At 42.2% G+C, this 18,584-nt stretch overlaps 1 protein-coding gene and 1 pseudogene across 1 annotated transcript in view; both read right to left on the minus strand.

Moving 5' to 3' along the window:
- ITGA2 (integrin subunit alpha 2) overlaps nucleotides 1-10,216 on the minus strand; it is a 108,500-nt gene extending 98,284 nt beyond the window's left edge. Inside the window, exon 1 of the mRNA XM_008692554.2 lies at nucleotides 10,020-10,216. Coding sequence (XP_008690776.1) covers nucleotides 10,020-10,077 — 58 coding nt within the window. The 5' untranslated portion in view covers nucleotides 10,078-10,216. The remainder of the gene's footprint in view (nucleotides 1-10,019) is intronic.
- Nucleotides 10,217-12,337: 2,121 nt separating this feature from the next.
- On the minus strand, nucleotides 12,338-12,703 carry LOC103664836 (annotated as a pseudogene).
- Between the last annotated feature and the right edge of the window lie 5,881 nt (nucleotides 12,704-18,584).

The raw sequence follows: 18,584 nt of genomic DNA on the forward strand, positions 1-18,584 counted from the left end.
CAAACTATTAATCAAGTTTAGTATTTCAAGGGACATATGTACCTCACAGTTATCTGAATGTTAGTTTTATGTTTGTTTGTTTATTTTTTTATTTAAAAAAATGTTATTTATTTATCTGTCAGAGAGAGTGAGAGAGAGCGCACATAGGCAGGGGGAGCGGCGGGCAGAGGAAGAAGTAGGCTCCTCACTGAGCAGGGAGCCTGACGTGGGACTCGATCCCCGGACCCTGGGATCATGACCTGAGCCGAAGGTGACTGAGCCACTCAGATTTCCCTAGTTTTAGGTTTATTTTTAAAATTTTTTTTTACCAATCGTTTTTTTGAGCACTTACTATATGCCAGGTCTCGAGGACACTGTGACAAATAGGATTGAAGGTGATTTTAAAGAACGTATTCAGTGGGAGAGAGGGTCCAGCTGAAGTTAAATTATGGGTGCTGCTTCATGAGAACAGAATAGGGAAATGGGACAGTGCGTTGGGGACAAAAGGATGTCTGCACCGTCCTCATGGTTTGATTCGTCCTGTTACTTGTCAATAGAGCTAGCCTAATTGGACATTTCAAGGCAAAGAAGAAACATTTTAAAAGCAAACAAAATCTGCCAAAGAAGTGAAGAAAAAAAAGGTTGATGAAAGAAATATTTTAGCCAATTCAGATAAATCTGCACAGAGAGACTTTTTTGCATCTTCTAATTGGAGAGAACTAGGGTTTTCAGCTTGGCCTTCATTTAGAAAGTGTGCCTTTCCTCTGTGTTACAGGAGCTGTCATACATGTCTCAAACTGTCATCACTCACTCAACAAAGTTCAGCTGGGCCCGAGTGAAAAGGACATGGGCCCTGTCTTCTCAGAGTTTGCAGTCGATGGGGGTTAGAGCTGAGTAAATGGATTTTTGAAATAGAAAGTGACAAGTGCTATGAACGTGCAGAGAGCACACCCAAACTGGATTGGGGTTGGGAAGGTTTCCTGGGGTGCATGAGCCTCAATGATATTGACACATAAATGATGTGCAGAAGATGGGTTGGGGGATAGAGAGTATTTCAGAAAGAGAAAACACGGACTAAGGTAAGAGACCATGGGACTGTACTCTTAAAAAGAGTTAAGGTCATATTTCACTTAGAGCATAACAAAAAAGTAATGATAAAATGATGTCCAATAATTTCAGGGCAAAAATTAAATACTGTGATAATAAAGGGGTTCCTTAATTATTATGTGCTGTGGTCTGAATGCTTGTGTCCCCCTTCCCCACCCCAACTTCATATGTTGAAATCCTAACCCACAAAGATGATGGTGTTAGGGAGTGGGGCCTTTGAGAGGGGCTTAGGCTTCACCCTCATGAATGGAATTGGTGCCTCATTAAAGAGGCTGCAGAGACTCCAGCCCCTTCCACCAGCTATGAACCAGGAGGAGGCCTCTTGCCAGAACATGAACATGCTGGCGTCTTGATCTTGGACTTCCAGCCTCTAGAATCACGAGCAATAAATCTCTGTTGTTCACGAGCCACCCAGGCTGTGGTGTTTTGTTACAGCAATCCAAATGGACTAAGACACTATGACATTTACATAAATTATCTATTTAATCATCTTTTGATTTTTCATTAGGCTTTTTTATTCAAGCTATTATATTTTTATGCTGAAAAAGTAAATAAGGATCACATATAAGTATCCCAATTTCCAAGGCTAAGTTATTCTTTTTTTCCCCTCAACGATGTTAATAAGTACATAGAAAAACTAAGTCAATTGTTCTGAAAGATCTATTTATACACTAGCATTTGGAATACGGCTTTGGAAAGGTTATAAAATCTAAAAGATGCAGTGTCCACATTCTAATAAGCGGCCGGGGAGCTATTTGGTTAAGGACCTGAAGGTAACTGGTAAACAATTTGGAATAGAGTTATCTGAGTGAGCTGAGCAGAAGCCAGCTTGCATTCAGTCTGCATTTCTGCACCGTATCCATGGGCATGAGATCAGGCGTGCACAAAGGCAAACAAAGGCCACCTTCAAATGAATGAGAGGGAGTGACAACTGCCAATGTTCAAGGCAACCACGGGCACAAGAGCTTTGCTCACGCTTTTCAAAACACAATGAAATAATCTCTTACGCTGACAATACAGTGTCCATCACCCCTTTATTTCCATGACTCTGTTTAAACATTAACCTCATTTTTATACAGAGAGCCTTTCAATGATCAGGAGTCATGTACGGCTTCTGTAGTAAAAATTGTCTCTAGTTACTTTAAACTACTAAAAGGAAGATGTGCAGTTACTCTTTCCGAACATCGAATAATAATGCGGGAATCTTCACCCACAAAAGTGCAGTTGCCGTGACAGACAACTCTTTCAAAGGAAGAACAATATATTTCAAAACTATTAACAGTCCCAATATCCTGTGGACCTGAAAACATAGCAAAATATGCAGTTCAAGTTTATACTGGTTAGTAAATGTAATTTATATGTACAAGAGTCAGCAGGCACAGACTGGAAAAAATACTTGAATATAAGCACTTTGAACTAATTATAACTTTAACAAAATTAAGAATCGACATTAATTTCTTTTCTAATTTGTATGATTAAATGAAAATGTTTTAAAACACTTTGAAAACACCACTGAGTTATACAGAAGAAAAGGCTCTAATATTTTCCTAACAGAACCTTTCAAAGCCAATTCCAATTCTCTGTGTTGTATGGGACTATGATTTCTGAAAAGATGATTCTGAGGATCTTTATGCTGGATAGAAATAAAGAACTAAAAGCTTAACTGGAGAAGCTTACTTATAACTCTAAAAAAACTTCCTTGTTTCTTATGAAATCTGACTAAGGCACAGATATTAATTCTTTGACCAGAATTTGAATACTGTTATATATTATGCACCCTAAAAACCATGCAAAGCTTATTAATCACAGCTATTTTAGCATGGTAAGTCTGTTCTGAAATAGACAATATATACAAGGGCTCTCGTCAACCTAAGCAGCCGCATTGGGGGGGGGGTGCCTATTCCCACGGCTCACCTGTCTCCCTCTGCCTTCAAAGTCATCGACTTCATCTCTGTCTCACCAGTTCATGTCTTCTCCATGTCAGACCCCAGAACCCACTCTGCCTTCCTTCATACGGTCATCTGTGGCTTCGAAGCTGTTGCCAGAGTGGCTGCTGTTGTGGCCTTACGAATCTGCACCCCCACTTTCTCATGGACGTCAGCGCTCCTCCTGTCCGGCAGTCTCTCCCCCATTAGGCGTCCCTGCCACATACAGATGCCTCAGTGCAGTTCTCAATAATCACAAGGAGACCATGCAATAACATAAGTAACAGAGGTAAAAAAATCTCATCGCCATCATTTTTATGCAAGTCTCTCCCATCCTGTCCATCAGCCACTTCCTCTCCTCTTTTACTGCCTAACTTCCCGACACTGCCTGCATTTCCTCACAGTGCACTGACTCCTCAGACCACTCCACTCTGGCTTCCACTTTGGCCCCATGGAGACGGTCCTCGTCAAGGCTGACCAACATGTTTGACATCTGTGAAGACGCTGATCCTACTGACCAACCCTTCCCACTCAAAATATTTGTGTGGTGTCCTACTTCCTGCAGTCTTCTTTCTGCTTACTGCTCCCACTGCTCCTCTCTCCCTGGTGTCTCCTCTTCCTCACCTGACTCTCGCAGGTAATCTCTCGTGTTGTGGCCAAAGCTGTCTTCTGGTCTCTGCCTGACTCGTCAACGCCACGTCTTCAATGACTCTAGCTGCCTCTCACTCCTCAATCTCTATCCTCTGTTGTTCTCTCTCATGCTTCTAATACTGCTGTATATAGAACTACCTACTAGACGTGTGCACCTGGATCTCTCAAACAACCTTTCAAGGTGAACTGATTATCTTTTTCAACTAAGTTGCCTTTTTTCCTTGCCTCCCCTTCTCTCAGCCAGTAGCAGCTCGCTGAGTTGTCTACAGCCAAAACCTCGGCTCCAGTCTTGTCTTCTCCGTCGCTTGCTGCCACCATAGTAAATCCTTCACCAAATCCTGTCCATTCTCCCTAACCACTTTTCTTTTTTTTTTTTTTTAAGATTTTATTTATTTATTTGACAGAGATAGAGACAGCCAGCGAGAGAGGGAACACAAGCAGGGGGAGTGGGAGAGGAAGAAGCAGGCTCATAGAGGAAGAGCCTGATGTGGGGCTCGATCCCAGAACTCCGGGATCACGCCCTGAGCCAAAGGCAGACGCTTAACCGCTGTGCCACCCAGGCGCCCCTCCCTAACTATTTTTCAAACCTATCCCCCGTGAGCGTTCTCTACTGCTACTGAGTTTTAGCACCATCACCCTCCAACTGTGGACTAAACTAAAACTAAGACCAGAATGAGTTTTTCCCAAGTGCTTGTGGTGCCTGCAGTCTGGCCTCCATTCAATCCACTATCCTCCTTGCCTCCAGGGTGATCCACCCAAGGAGCCAATCTGAGCATGTCACTCCCGTGCTTAAGGCCCTTCAAATCCTTCCCATTGTGCTAAAAAATCCACAGTTTACAAGGCCATTTAGGGTCAGGTGCCTACTAACTGTCAGCTTTCACCCTCTGTGAATACCTTGAACAGTGTGTTCTGGACATAAAGACCTTCTCCTTTCCTATTCAAGCATCTAAAACATCTGATCCAGGAACTAGGATACTGGGGACCCATTCATGGTTATGTTACTCTCCGTCTTATGTTATTATCACTGACGTCCATTTTAAAGGGGGAGAACTAGACTCTGAGCTCTGAGGTCCTTCACAGTTTTGTAAATTGATCTGAATTGTAAAGATTCTTTCCTGTCCCCACGGAGACTTGCCAGGAGGCTTGATACTTAAATGCATCACAGTGACATTTCTCCATTTTCTGAACTCAATATTAAGTTCTGTACCACCCATTTAGCAATTAATTATATGTAACCAAATGATATCTATTACAATATAGAAACTTATGTTACATATCTCTGTTATAGACAACAGAACAATATGACAAAAACAACATAACCAAGTTTTAAATTACATGGACATTTTTTTAGGCACAAAGAGATGGCTCTAAATTTTAATAATTCAGAAACTCAAAGACAGTTTCAAGGGCCTGCTTTCTGTCTTTCCACTAGGCCAGTGTCCTGGCTTTACCCTCAACCTAGCCGACACCATGGCTGTAAGATGGCTGCAGCTGTCTCAAGCTTCACCGTTAGACCTGGCAGTATGTTTCTTAACCAGTGTCACTCTAAAGAATGAAAAATTCTTTCCCCAAAGTCTCCAAGCGTATCTCCCTTCATATCTCATTGCAATCACATGCCCATGTCCAAATCAGGCACTGGAGAGAAGTGCAATCCCCTCGAGGTCCCCCGCTCTCCTAGCTGCACAGAGGAAGAGGCTCTTGTAACTGCATTTCGGTCAGAAAGGAGGATGGCAGGGTCTGAAATTGCTTAGGTACCTTCCGGGGGCTGAGACAATGGACTTCCCTCATGTTTGGATTTGTTTCCAAATAGACTGTGAACTCCCTGGATGATGTTTCAAGTTTTCTATGGCTGGGCCTAGCCCATTGCCTTCCATGAAACATTACTGCATAAAAATATGTTCCAATACCAGTTTTATGGAATTCACCACAGCCACATGAACAAAGCACCTATGGATCATCTGAAGGGGCATCATAGGAATCACGTTCACACACAGAACCTCTTGTTGTTTCAGGATTTGTAGTATTAAGATTCTTCTCTTTAGAGAGACATTCTTCTGTGTATTCAGGTAAATCATTAGTCACCATAACAAATGAAAAAAAATAACAACCCACAAAAACCCTCCTATCTTTGACTTGCCAATTAGAGTGACAGCCTTCTGTGTTTTTTTCTCTTTTATGCTGTCTTGAATCTTTCAGTAACATCCCAAGCTAAGCAAGGCTGACAGTCCAGACCAAAACTTTTGACTTACATTCACATGACATCAGGATGATATTTTTGGTCCCCAATATTTTCCCCATTCATCCTGAAATACTTTATTTTTGACATACTGACTTGAATCTGTGTCTTTATTTTGCTGAATGTCTAAAATTCCATCATTAGAAGCTCATCTCTTTACATTAACAGGCTTCTCCCTTTTAATAGGCCCAAGGCCATTAGCACATTAAGACAGGAACAGTCATCACCCACTTTAGAGGGAATTCATTTGAACTGACGCATTCACTGTCTCTTGGTGTTGAAACCTGCTTGTCTTGGTGGTCATCTCACAACAAGGTGGTACAGGCAATACTGGAATTTTAATTTGTTAGGAAAGATGAGATACAGCCCTAATATTTAAGCAATTACTTTCAAATCTGGCTGTACGTCAGAAACATAAGAATAATTATTCTTAAATACTGATCCTGAGCCCGAGTGCATGAATTTAAATCAAACAGAGGCTCATGAACCAGGACTTAAGAGAGAAAAGCATAGTTGTAGTTGGGCAGGTGTAGTTGGAGACCCATGGTTTGGGGAGTTACTTTATAAGACAGTGGTTTTCAGCTGTGGAGGTGCTGAGGATAAGAGGGTGGAGGCAGTTTAGGGTCAGTCCCAGAAATGAGAGATGACCTCAAACTTCCCTTTTAGTCATAAAAGAAAAACTTCCCTACTTTATAATTTTGCTTGGCGTTATCTTAGGACAAAGGTGAGTTGCAAAGGAATAAGAAGAAAAGGGAAAAAGCATCAGGGCAGTGAAGGCAGGATGAATATTCTGGAAAATAACACTAGCTATGGTCTGATCCAGTGCAGTCAGAATACAGAAGGGTGTGTGTAGATGTGTCTACACAGCTTCGGGGCGTGTGTATCATGTCCGTGCCTGTGTGCAGTATGTGTACTTGCCTCGATGTGTGTGCATGAGGAGCATAGCAGAGAAAAGCCCGAATAGGCAGGCCAGCCTACAACCAGATGGAGAAGGACTTTTTAAGCCAGGCCAAGAAATCTGGACTTTACCCGACATGAGATGGGGAGCCACCAGACATCTGAAGGAAGGGGTTGATTGGATACAAATAAGTGTTTAGAAAGATAACCCTGGTGACCACGAGAAGAATGGATCAGAGGGATAAGAGATAAAAACAGGAAAACCAGTTTACAGTTGTCCAGACACAAAGAAAGAAAGGGCCTGAACTGGGTGGTGGCAGAAGTTGCATAAGATGGGGAGAACAGACAGAACCTGAAGATGGGCTGTAAAGTTGAATCAAGGGAGAAGATTCATTGTTTTGGTGTTTGCATGCAAATGCTGCTGCCCAGTAAACAACAGTAGGTGATACAGGAGAGAATTCTGGAGGCAGGTGTTGATTTCAGTTGAGGACGCATTGAGTCCATGCTTATTTGACATTGGGTGGAGATGGTAGCCAATGGAAATACTGATCGGGAACAAGAAGAGGAGTCTGGCCAGGGGTCCTGACTTGAGTGGGGAACTGGCCCAGAAAAAACTGGGAGAATGAAGACAAGGATCCAGGGTGGAACTCTAAACACCAAGAACTGAGCTAAACAGACAAGCCTGTGAAAGAGAGTGAGGAGGAGCTGCTGGGGAAAACAGAAGAAAAATAGGGAGAAGACAGAGGTGGAAGGTGTTTCAGGAGGACAGAGCTGCCAAATTACATATTAAAAGAAGGGTTTACTTATTCTGAGAGAAATTAGAATACTTATAGCTTGAGGGGCATTAGGGAGAGGATTGGAAGGTGTTTGGTAAAGGGGGTGACTCTGGGGCGGGGTGACTCTGGGGCAGGGTGCCAGAGATAGGGAGAAAAGATGGGGATTATCTGTGGTAAGTGTCACTGTGAACTTTAAAATTACATTTTTCTTTCTTCTATGGACTTATTATTTAGATTATGAATGATCTAGGCCCTTTATGGCCTTTCCCTTCCATCCTTCATCTGCCAGTTACCATTTCAATGACTTCAAGCACTTAAACCAAGGAGTGATCAATGCAAGGTGATAAATAGGAAACTGAACGTTGAGCACTGCTTTTTCTTAAATACCCATGAGAAAGTTTACAGAAAGTAGATTTGATTCTAAGTGTTAAAATGAGATTTGAGGGTTTTAAGTTTCTACAGTGGTTGGCATGTATGCTGGAGACAATGTGAGATGTATAAATACATATACACACACGTATGCTTTTTACATTCTCATTTTTGGTATATATTTATATTACACATGTACTTATATACATTTTGGTATATATTTATATATATACATGTATATATTTTATAAACACCTATATATGTATGTATAAAGTAATGACAAATACTCAAAAATTGTACATACCTAAGGTAATGCCAAAAAACTTCAGCTATCGCTGATCTAGAGATTTAATTATTCATGTTAATTTGGGATAGTCATGGCATCACAAAATGATGTTGTTTCCCTAGGAACCTGGATTGATATCACGAATGACCAAGCTTGATTATGATCATCCTGAATTAAGAGAAAACTTGTTTCTTGAGTATGCAAATAACTGGAACAGAAGGAAGGAACAAATATAAAAAAATCATTTGTACGGATGTCATTTCAAATCACCTCCGCCTGCTTGCACTGATTTGTCCTAATTAACTACCTCCAGGTTAAAAGTCTCTATACCTGACTTCATGCCTCGCAGCAACACATTCCACTAAAGTATTTCTCACTGCTCTCTAAAAAACAAGCCTCAACACTTCGAAGATAAGAAAATAATGTTAGGTTTCCATAGCTTCTGTTAATAATGGGTAATTAATGAGAGATGAAAAGCTTGGATTCAAACGTCTATTAGTTCTTGGGAAGGTTGTGGTGTTCCAGGGACCGATTTTCAATGTGAATTCAACTTTATTTGAAACCCCTAGATTAGGGTTGATGGTCTCTCAAAACATTCTTTGGGTCCCAGCACAGAACATCCACAAAGCACCAGAGAAAGGGTTGGACAGAAAACCTAATGATGCCTAGTTTCTGCTGGGGGTGGGGATGGTGGTGCGATTTCTGTGTTATCTCTGACAGGGAGAAAATGCTACAGGATTATCTGGATTAAGGTTTCTTCCATAATAAATGCCTCAGAGGAGGATAAAAAAAATTTATATGTATTAGGAAATATTTATATTCTTTGTAAAAACACTTGAAAAACAGAGACCATTTTTTTTGTTTGTTTTGATAGCTGTTTAAACTTACAAAATACAAATGTGATTCCCCCCACTCCTCCCAGTAAACTAAAGTGCTTACAGTAAGGACACACTAGGCTCTGGAAGAAGTCTGGGGAAGGTAGACTTGAAGGATCAGGGTCACACAACTTGGTGCAAAAGGCGATGGGTGGGCCTCGCTCTCACCGCCCTGCAGCTGGAGCTGCCGCTTTAGTTAATTCTCTTATTGGCAGCAGCTAAGATCAAGAAAGTAAAAAGAACTTTTCCTGGCCTAAGTTTATATTAAGTTGAACAAAAACGTTACAACAATTAGAGGAAGGCAGAAGGGAAGGAAGAATTCCCCTCTGCCAAGTATTTAAGAGACGCTAGGTTTTCTGTGTCCTCTAAGGTTAGAAACATCCTTGCTGCAGCCTGAAGAAATGGGAACGTAATTCACACCCTCGGGTTGAAAAACAAGCATTTCGGGCTCCCAGGCTCCTGCAAAGCCACCGGGCATAGCGCTGAGGTGGTGCATGCTGCCTCCCAGAACCGGATTCCCGGGACCCGAAGAACCTTGTGGTGCTGGTCCCGGGCGGCACCTGCTCTCTAAACCGGGCTGCAGGGCTTTCCATCTTCAGGACACCCCTTAGTCTCCACTCCACTCTGTTCATGTGTGTGTGCGCGCGTGTGTCTAAAACCAAGGCACGCAGTGAGCTGACTTTGAAGGGTGCTTCACAAACAGGGTGAGACATGCCTTACGGGGACACCAGGCGGGGGAGAAAGAGAGAATGGGGAGTCTCTCTCTATCCTGCTCCGGATGGCTGGGAGCCTGGGTCCACGTGGAATCCGAGCAGAGAGGCGGCTGCCTGCCCCCTCGTCCCGCAAAACTCCTCCCTCCTGCCCCGGGACCCGCGCAGGTCTCTCCCTCAGTTGATGGAGAGTGAGCTCCTCGCTTACCTTGACTGAGCACTAACACCAGCCGCAGCGGCGCGCCCCCTGCCCGTCCTGGCCGCATTCTGAGCCTGCCGGAGAACGGTAGCTGCTCTCGGTTTGCAGAAGGACTCCAGAACGCGGACTCCAGAAGCTGTCCCGAGGGCTTCTCTCGCCCGCCGGGGTGAGGGCAGGGAAAAGTTGCCTGGCAGCTCCTGGGACGCCAAGGCCCGCCCCGGCCCGCCCCTCGGCCACGGCAAACACCGGATCTGCCCCGCCCCACCGAGCCCAGTCCCCGCGGCCCCGCGGGCACCTGCGCGCTGCCACACCCTTGGAAACCGCACCTTAACTCCCCCGCGCGGTCCCCGCCCCCGCCCCGGGAATCCCGGAGGCCGCGGGACTGGGGTCCGCGCGCCTGGCCCTCATCCTGCCCTGCACCGGACCCGCCCGGCACATTCGACGGGCGGGAGCCGGCCTGTCACTACCCCGCCCCTGAAGGCCAGCCGCCCGCCCACAGGAGCCCCCGGTGCGCCGGAGAACCTTGGCCCTTCTGCAGCCCTTTGTGGCTCCGGGCTCCAGACAGAGGTGGAGGGCAAGGGGTGGGGGGTGGGGGGGCGCAAGCAAGCCCAAAGCCACACTTTTACGGGTGGCGCGGTGCGTGGCTCTCTCTGCTTTTCTCAAGTGGGTGGAGGAACGGACAAAAATAAGTGCAGAATGACCAGGTTAAAACCAACTCCACAGGAAAGAAGATCTGCTCACAAGTTATGATTATCCGAGGTATATTTAAGCAAGACCTGTTGCAAGAGCACTGTGTGTGTGTGTGTGTGTGTGTGTGTGTGATAAATCCTCATTCATTCCTTTCCTCCAAGATAATAAGCAGCTGATTTGATTACTAAGTTTAAGCGATTTACTTCAAGACACAAGAGGAGTGAGAACCCATATATGAACTTGTGACTCTTCCTCTTTGTCTGTATTACACCATGACTATTTTATTCCATTATTTTAGTCTCAGATCTGGAAAAAGGACATTCTGTAACCATATCTGAGATTTTTACTTACAAACCTAAGAAATAGGATATTCACCTTTCTTTAAATCTGATTTTTCCTCAAAAAGTTCACCCACAAATTCTCAGCACATTGCTGAAACCAGAATTCTTCCAGTGACAACTTTTGTGAAATAATAAAATGTTTTAATAAACTTAAGGAACTATTAGACTAATCATTATTATTATTGCCATTCCAAATCTTTATGGAGCAGCTACTATGAGCATTATGGAGTATGTGGGATATTGCCACTCAGAAGCAAAGTGGTTCAGGGTGGAAGGACTTAGTTAACTGGTAAAAAATCAAATGCTCTCCTTTACCATAGCTGAGGCTGGAGTCTTAAAGCACTAAATTGGTACTCATCAGATGTTACTGCTACTCACCATGACTATAAACTCAGTATCTTTGAACTCAAAATGTGTGGCCCCTGGTTCTTTCCTGTTTTCTTATCTGTCACTTACTAATTCTACTTACTAATCCTGAAAAACACCTGAAGGCATTTTTTTCTAACCTGTCTATGGTACTCACCTGCTTACTAAGACTCTAGATATCACCTGAGAGCTCTTAGGTGGCCGTTCATAACCCTGACACCCACCTTGCCTCTCCTCACAGACTTCTTGCAGGAAGTCAGCCAGGTTTCAGGGAGATGAATATCTGTCTGTTTCCTTCTGACTCACTGAAATGTGAGTAAGTGTTTGGAACCGACCCTTGTTTGGGAGGCAGTATAGTTCCCTTCATGTGAGACAGGAATCTGTGCTTTGTCTCTGGGTGCTGGAGAGGAAAATGCACCCTTCTTTTCTTTCGTGCTCAGAACTGGACAAATTAACATTATGCTGGCATGAGGTACAGAATAAATCAGGAGCTATATTTTTCCAGAGCAGGCAAACTTTCAAAGTTCAAGAAACAAAGAGTCGACTCCTGCCCCACATTAATTTTAAAAGTATAAAGGGTTCTTGATACAAAATAGTTTGAGAACTCATGCCTTTATCTTCCTAGGAACTATTCTGCCTAGGTGTAACTGTACTGGACACCATATTCTGAGGAAATAAGATTAAGGCAGGGCTTTTAAAACTCTTTGCTCTCAAGGAGCCCTTTGCACTTAAAATTATTGAGAATCTCTCAGATGAATGAATAAAAAGATGGTGGAATACGTATATGTTTTCTAACACTTCCAAAGTCCTATATTGGGCCAAGAAAGCTGGGAGCTGCTCTTGGAGTGGGGTCCCAGTCCCAGTCTGGAGTCTCCAGGTCTACGGTGCCTCTGCCTCTGTTCATAAGTGGGGCAGGTTGTCTCTGACAGGCTACTGAGCTCGCTCCTTCAGGTATCCCCAGCCCTCCTTGCAGTACTCCTGGGTCTTGGAGGGGGGCACCGAGAGAGCCAACATCAGCATGATGATGCCTGAATCACAGGACTTAGGGATGTGAGAGTTAAACTTTGGAGGCACTAGGAGCTGGGGTATCTTCACACTGGTCTGCTCACATATGTACTGACTGAACTGGTCCACGGCTGGGTAGGGGGGAGGGGTGCTACCTCCTCAGACTTCTGAAGGGTAGTCTGGCTCTTGTCACTAGGCCCCAGCAGCTGCTGGTAATACACCATAGATGGTGCCCCCAGCCACACTGCCCTTGATGAGGAACCTCCTCAGTGGCCATGCTTGGGGCACCATGGTCACTCAGCTCTGTGTGCAAAGACCAAAATGATGGAATATTATTCAGCCATAAAAAGGAAGGAAATCTTTCCATTTGCAATGACGTGGATGAACTGGATGACATTATCCTAAGTGAAATAAGCCAGACAGAGAAAGACAAATACTGTATGATCTCACTTACATGTGGAACTAAAAAAGCCAACTCATAATACAGAGACTAGAACGGTGGTTACCAGGGGCTGGAGGTGAGGAAAATGGGGAGATGTTGGTCAAAGGGTACAAATTTTTAGTTGTAAGATAAATAAGTCCTGGATGTATAGAGTACAGCATGGTGCCTTTAGTTAATAACATTGTATTGTATATTTGACATTTGCTAAGAGAGTAGGTCTCAAGTGTTCTCACAACAACAAAAAAGTGGTAACTGTGTGAAGGGATGGATATGTTAATTATCTTGATTGCGATAATCAGATCACAACGTATATGTATATCAAAACCTAATGACGCACACGTCATATATATATACACAAATTGTAATTGTCAATTATACCTTATTAAAGCTGGGAAACATATGGAGGATCCCAAAGAACTTTTGTTTATATGGATTATTTCTACCTGTGTTCATCATGTAAGAAATTGAAACAGATACATTTTCTAATATATAAGTATTAATTCAACAATAAGGCTCTTACGTGTTAACATAAATAACATTTTTTACAAAAAATAGCTATTACAAAAAATAGCTATATTTCCCCAAATAAGGAAAATCATGAGACGAATGGCGTTGTCTTACAATTTTGCCAATCTTTTTCATGTCTGGCTTAAAAATTAAACACTTGATTTCTCATATCTGCTCCTGCATTCAATCTGTTGTGATAGGTAGTTTCAGTGAAACTACATTAATTTGAAGTTAATCTGGTATCACACAGATGTAGTTAAAAAAAAAACAGGACATAATTGTGGATATTCCTGATACTGCCCCCAAACTCAAAAAGTGGTAGTTTCTTCAAGACCAGTTCCAGTGTGGAATCTGAAACCACAACAATAAACCTTTCCTACCCTACTGTTGATTTGCAACCTCAAGAGTTCCTGGGGTTGAAATCTGAAACTGGCCTCCATAGATGGAGGACAAGGAGAGAGAAGAGAAAGAGATCTCTTCAGATTGGGGGGTTGCAGTTTAAATAAACAAGGGAACTTATATGCTAGGTTTGTCTGGAGTGGCCACAAGATGAGTGAATTTCCACACTGCTGCCAGAATCTCAAGTTTATGTATAGCCCTTAACAGGCAGGGTTCAGTCATATATACGGTTCGGATAGTCTCAATAACTTTCTCAAAGCTGTGTCCCTGAAGTGGCTCCTAGTGTGGGAGCAGTAGGCAGAACCTACATTTCAAGGACAGGGGAGGGGATAAGGAGCCTCCAATTACTGGGTCTAACTTGCAGGTCAACCAGCAGTCTCATCCTCCTGATAACCTCCTCCAAACTTTGTGCATTAAAATTCATTGGTCTATTGAGCACTTTGAGTAGATCTTTTACCCATGTAAAGTTTTGTCCCATCATACATTGGTCATTTGGAAAATATTGGTTCACTGAGTTATGCAGATTTCTCAATTGTTGACACATTTCAGTACACAATATCAAAAAAATCATATCATCACCTATCTCATTAGAAAAGTCTCCACATATTGGGAAGCTGTCAAACTCATGCTGGCACATACACATTTTTCCAAAATTTCAATTTTCATTCGAAAGCTTGAATTTTATCATGGGTAGCACATACTATCAGCTGTTCTATGTGGAAGGCCCACTTCGTTCATTTTTGAGAAACGTCTATCCAATACCCAAGTCTGAATAATCGTAAAATATCTATCAATTGTTCTTTCAAGTAAAACTGGTGTTCCATGAAAACTGTGGCTAGTTCAGTTTACGGATCCTTGGGTCTTTGAGACAACCATCCTATTTCAGTGTGCAACACAAGTGCTCTATGTGTATTACTCATAAGGTTTACTCATGCAAAATGTTTAAAAGACATGTACTCAAGAGTTGAGATTTAATAAAGGTAGTTAATTTTTACTGCTTTGTCAAGAATATTCTTTTTTTTTTTTAAGAGATTTTTTACAGAGAGAGAGCAAGCGCATGAGAGCACAAGCAGGGGAGGGAGGGGTCAGGGCAGAGGAAGAAAGAGAGCCAGAATTCCAAGCAGGCTTCAAGCTCACATGGAGCCCAAAGTGGGGATCCATCTCATGACCCTGACATCATGACCTGAGCCAAAATCAAGAGTCAGGTGCTTAACCACCCAGCCACCCAGGTGCCCTGTCAAGGATATTCTTAAGTGAGACTAGCTCTCTACTTCCTTCCTTCTTCCTTCCCTCCTTCTTTCCCTCCTTCCTGGTTTCTTCTCTCCCTCCCTCTTCCCCCCTCCTCTGTCTTCTTCTCCCATATTTCTTCCTTCCTTTCTCTCCATTGCTCCCCTTGCCCTCTCCCTCTCATTTTTTATCTGTGAGTGTCCAGTGGTGAAGAATGCAGTGATTACTCTTACTGGTCATTGTTCTTGCACCATAGGGCAAATGCGAACACAGTGAAAAATGCAAATAATGTCTCAGTATTAGTATGAAAAGACCAAAAGTGTCTTGAGACACCAGAGGCCACATTCTGAGAATTGCTAAGGGATGGAGTGAGGCCTCTCCACTCTTTTCTTTCCAACTCTAGCCTGGAATTTTTTAGGGAGGAGGCTCAGATGAATTTTCCCCAGCATTCTCTCTGACCTCTTTGTATCTTCAAATCCAGCTCTTTTTTTTTTTTTAAATCTCATTCCCCCATGTACAATCACCTAAACTATAAGCCTCTGTTTTCCATCCTCAGGGCTACCACCAGGCCTCCCTGCCTCCACACCATATCAATTTTTTCCTTATCCCTAACATAGTTATCTATCCATTTTCTACTTTCTATGTGCACTGCTACTCTCTTTAGTTCAAGCCCTTCTGGTCTTTCCCCACAATGTCAGTCTTCTATGCAATCTCTCTGTGCTTCCTCCTCTCCTGTCTCCAATCCACTCTATACCATCATCACAGTTCTCTTTCCAAAACGCAAGACTGATTTGCTGAAAATCTTTGGAAGTCTACAGGATGAAGTTCAAGCACCTTAGTGTTTAAGCTCTCAGTTGAACTTCAGCCTGCCTCTGCTATCTCTCTTACCAAAACTCTTTCTTTTGTATGTATTATGATATGACTTGACTTTAGTTACATATGTATACTCCACATAAATGCCAGATCTCTGAAATCTTACATGTTTACATCACAAGTGTCTAGTCCTGTACCTGGCAAATAGTTCCTAAAAATAATTACTAAATTGAATTTCTGAAGAGTTCTACATTCTTCTCCCTAGACCTGAAAAGGGTAGGGAATGTGAAGTTCTATGTTATTCCTGGAAAATTTGCTATGGAATAACCAGTGACTCCTCAAATGTTACCCAGAAAATCCATGACAAGACTGAGTAAAGTTCAGAATCCATTGGGTTTGACTCACCCTCAGGTCTCCCGACACCTGTTGAGTTGCGTGATGTCCAGACACTTCCAACTTAAAAACAAAACAAGTGTTAAAAAAATTGAATAATTCTCTGTTCCTCAGGTCCCTGGAACCATCAATTCATCTATGCATTTTATTCATACTTCTGTTCTAGCACTACTAGGATTAACTGTCCTTATTTGTTTTCATGTGTGTGGCAGACATGCAAAGCAATTGGCCAGCTCTGCCCACAGGTTGTTCTCAGAGTTTGCCATGATTTCCCTCTGGGAGTCACCCTGCCTCCTAGTGATACAGAGAGACACCTGACCCAAACTGGATTGATTAGATTTTCTCCTAGAGAGTTGTACTCAGGGTACAGAGATTCTAGTGGGTCCTTGCTGGCCACATGGACTAGGAATTCATGTTCACTTGAGGCAGCCATTTTTCAAATGAGCGTAGAAAAAGCCAATAAGCAACTATTCATAGAAAACAGAAAGGAGAGAACAAGATACTGAGGCATGAATAAATTAGAGCGAGAGAGAAAGAAGAAAAGAGAGAGAGAGATTGCCCTAGTTCCTATTCTCTTTCTGTTTTCTGTTTCCAGTCAGTTGAGAGATCTGACTGCCCATTCCATGAAATTCTCTGGTGTCCTCCTAATATTTTCTCTTTTTATTTTTCCTATTGGACATCCTTGAGGACAGTGACCATGTCTCATTGACTTTACTCACAGTCCCCAAAACAGGACCTGACACATAGTTGGTGGTCAGTAAATGTTTCTTCCATTAATGAATAAACACATTTATTCAACTAACATCTAATTATTAAGATGAACCAGAGAAAAGGAGAAGTTAGGAAGTTTATCTCTTAGAACATGGAAAAGCTCAATGAAGGAAAACATTGTTCACATGTATTTCAGGAGATTTTTTGTTCAGTTTTTTGTTGTTGATGCTTTTTTTTTTTTTAAAGAAATGTGTCTTATGATGGATCAAGCCAGCTATATGGTTATTTGTTACTCTGCTGTCTCTGGAAAACTTGGATGTTTCAGTTAGAGATAAAGATTGAAATGACTGTATTTTCCAAGGAGGAAAACACAATCTTACTTAAACAAGCCTAAGTCAAAGAATTGAAGGGATTTGAGGAAATTTCAAAGAACCCAAAGATGTGAATCAATTACAGCCTGGTCTCAGGGACCTAAAGTGGAGACTGGAAAAGGCAAGAGCATGTATCATTTTATACAGCTTTAAGCATTGGTGTGAGTTGTTGGCTTTGCCTCCCTGCCTGTACCTGCTCCATTCTCCTCACTGTGGATTTATTTCCTCTTTAATTTCTCATCACTTCCATGGCCCTATATCTTCAAACTTCAAGTGCCTTTAGTTTCCATGGCACATCTCTAGCCTTGATTCTATGAGACCTAACTTTAACTCAGTACATGGTTTTCTTCAGTTTGACACACTCATAAGACCAGCTCACAATGACAACTTTTTTCTTCAGTCCTCTGCCAAGAATACACAATCTTTGATTTTGTAGGCAGTTTTTATTCTTTTGTGAAGCCAAGACCTCTCCTTTCTCAACCATTTTGCAATTTAAGTGCATCCTCTGAATCCCAGTACCTCTTCTTTGAAGTAATTTTGATTTTGTCAGTTAGATTGGAGTCTGTCCTTTTAGACAGAAACACATTTCAAATGTTTAAAATCAAAAAGTCAAACAGAGCCAATTTTGCCATTAGGATTTATTTGACTGGCAGGTCAATGCGCTTTGTTTATACGTCAAAAGAATGAAATCAGTGAAGACGGGAGAGCCTCAAAAGATTAGGAACTTAGGTTTTGCCAGGAATCTCCATCTTAATCATTAAATCTTTTCTGCTTCTACGGCCTCTATTACGCTATATGAGAAAGTAAAACTTCTATTCCTGGCTCACAAACTTTGGTCCATCTTACGGTCTTCTAGTATTTGTCTTTAAGTTTTCTGCATAATTCTCCTCCAGACATCTTACCTCTTTTTCCCTCTTATATTTTTATAATTTCTAACATGTTCCTTTACTTGGATTAAATTGAGAATCTTGCAGAAGCATCACTTTTGTCATTTATTCATTTACTTAACACATACCTACCATGTGCAAAGTAATAGTCTAAGCAGTGCGGTGGGAAACAATATGTTCTCTGGCTATCCTCTATGAGCTTGAAATCTCATTACCAAGTATTATCTCCAGAGTCTTGCTATAGGTGAAATCATATGAGATATATAAGCAGAAGATATGGAAGTTTGGTCTGGTTTATGCCATTTAGTGGAATGAAAGAACATTTAGCCACATTTTCTTTAGATTTGGTATGAACCTTTATAAAAGTACAGTTATGTGGAAAGTGGTTTCTTCTATCAAAAACCTCGAGATCTAAAGGTAAA

Source organism: Ursus maritimus, unplaced genomic scaffold (genome assembly GCF_017311325.1).
Source record: "Ursus maritimus isolate PB19 unplaced genomic scaffold, ASM1731132v1 scaffold_15, whole genome shotgun sequence".
Taxonomy (NCBI): Eukaryota; Metazoa; Chordata; class Mammalia; order Carnivora; family Ursidae; genus Ursus; species Ursus maritimus.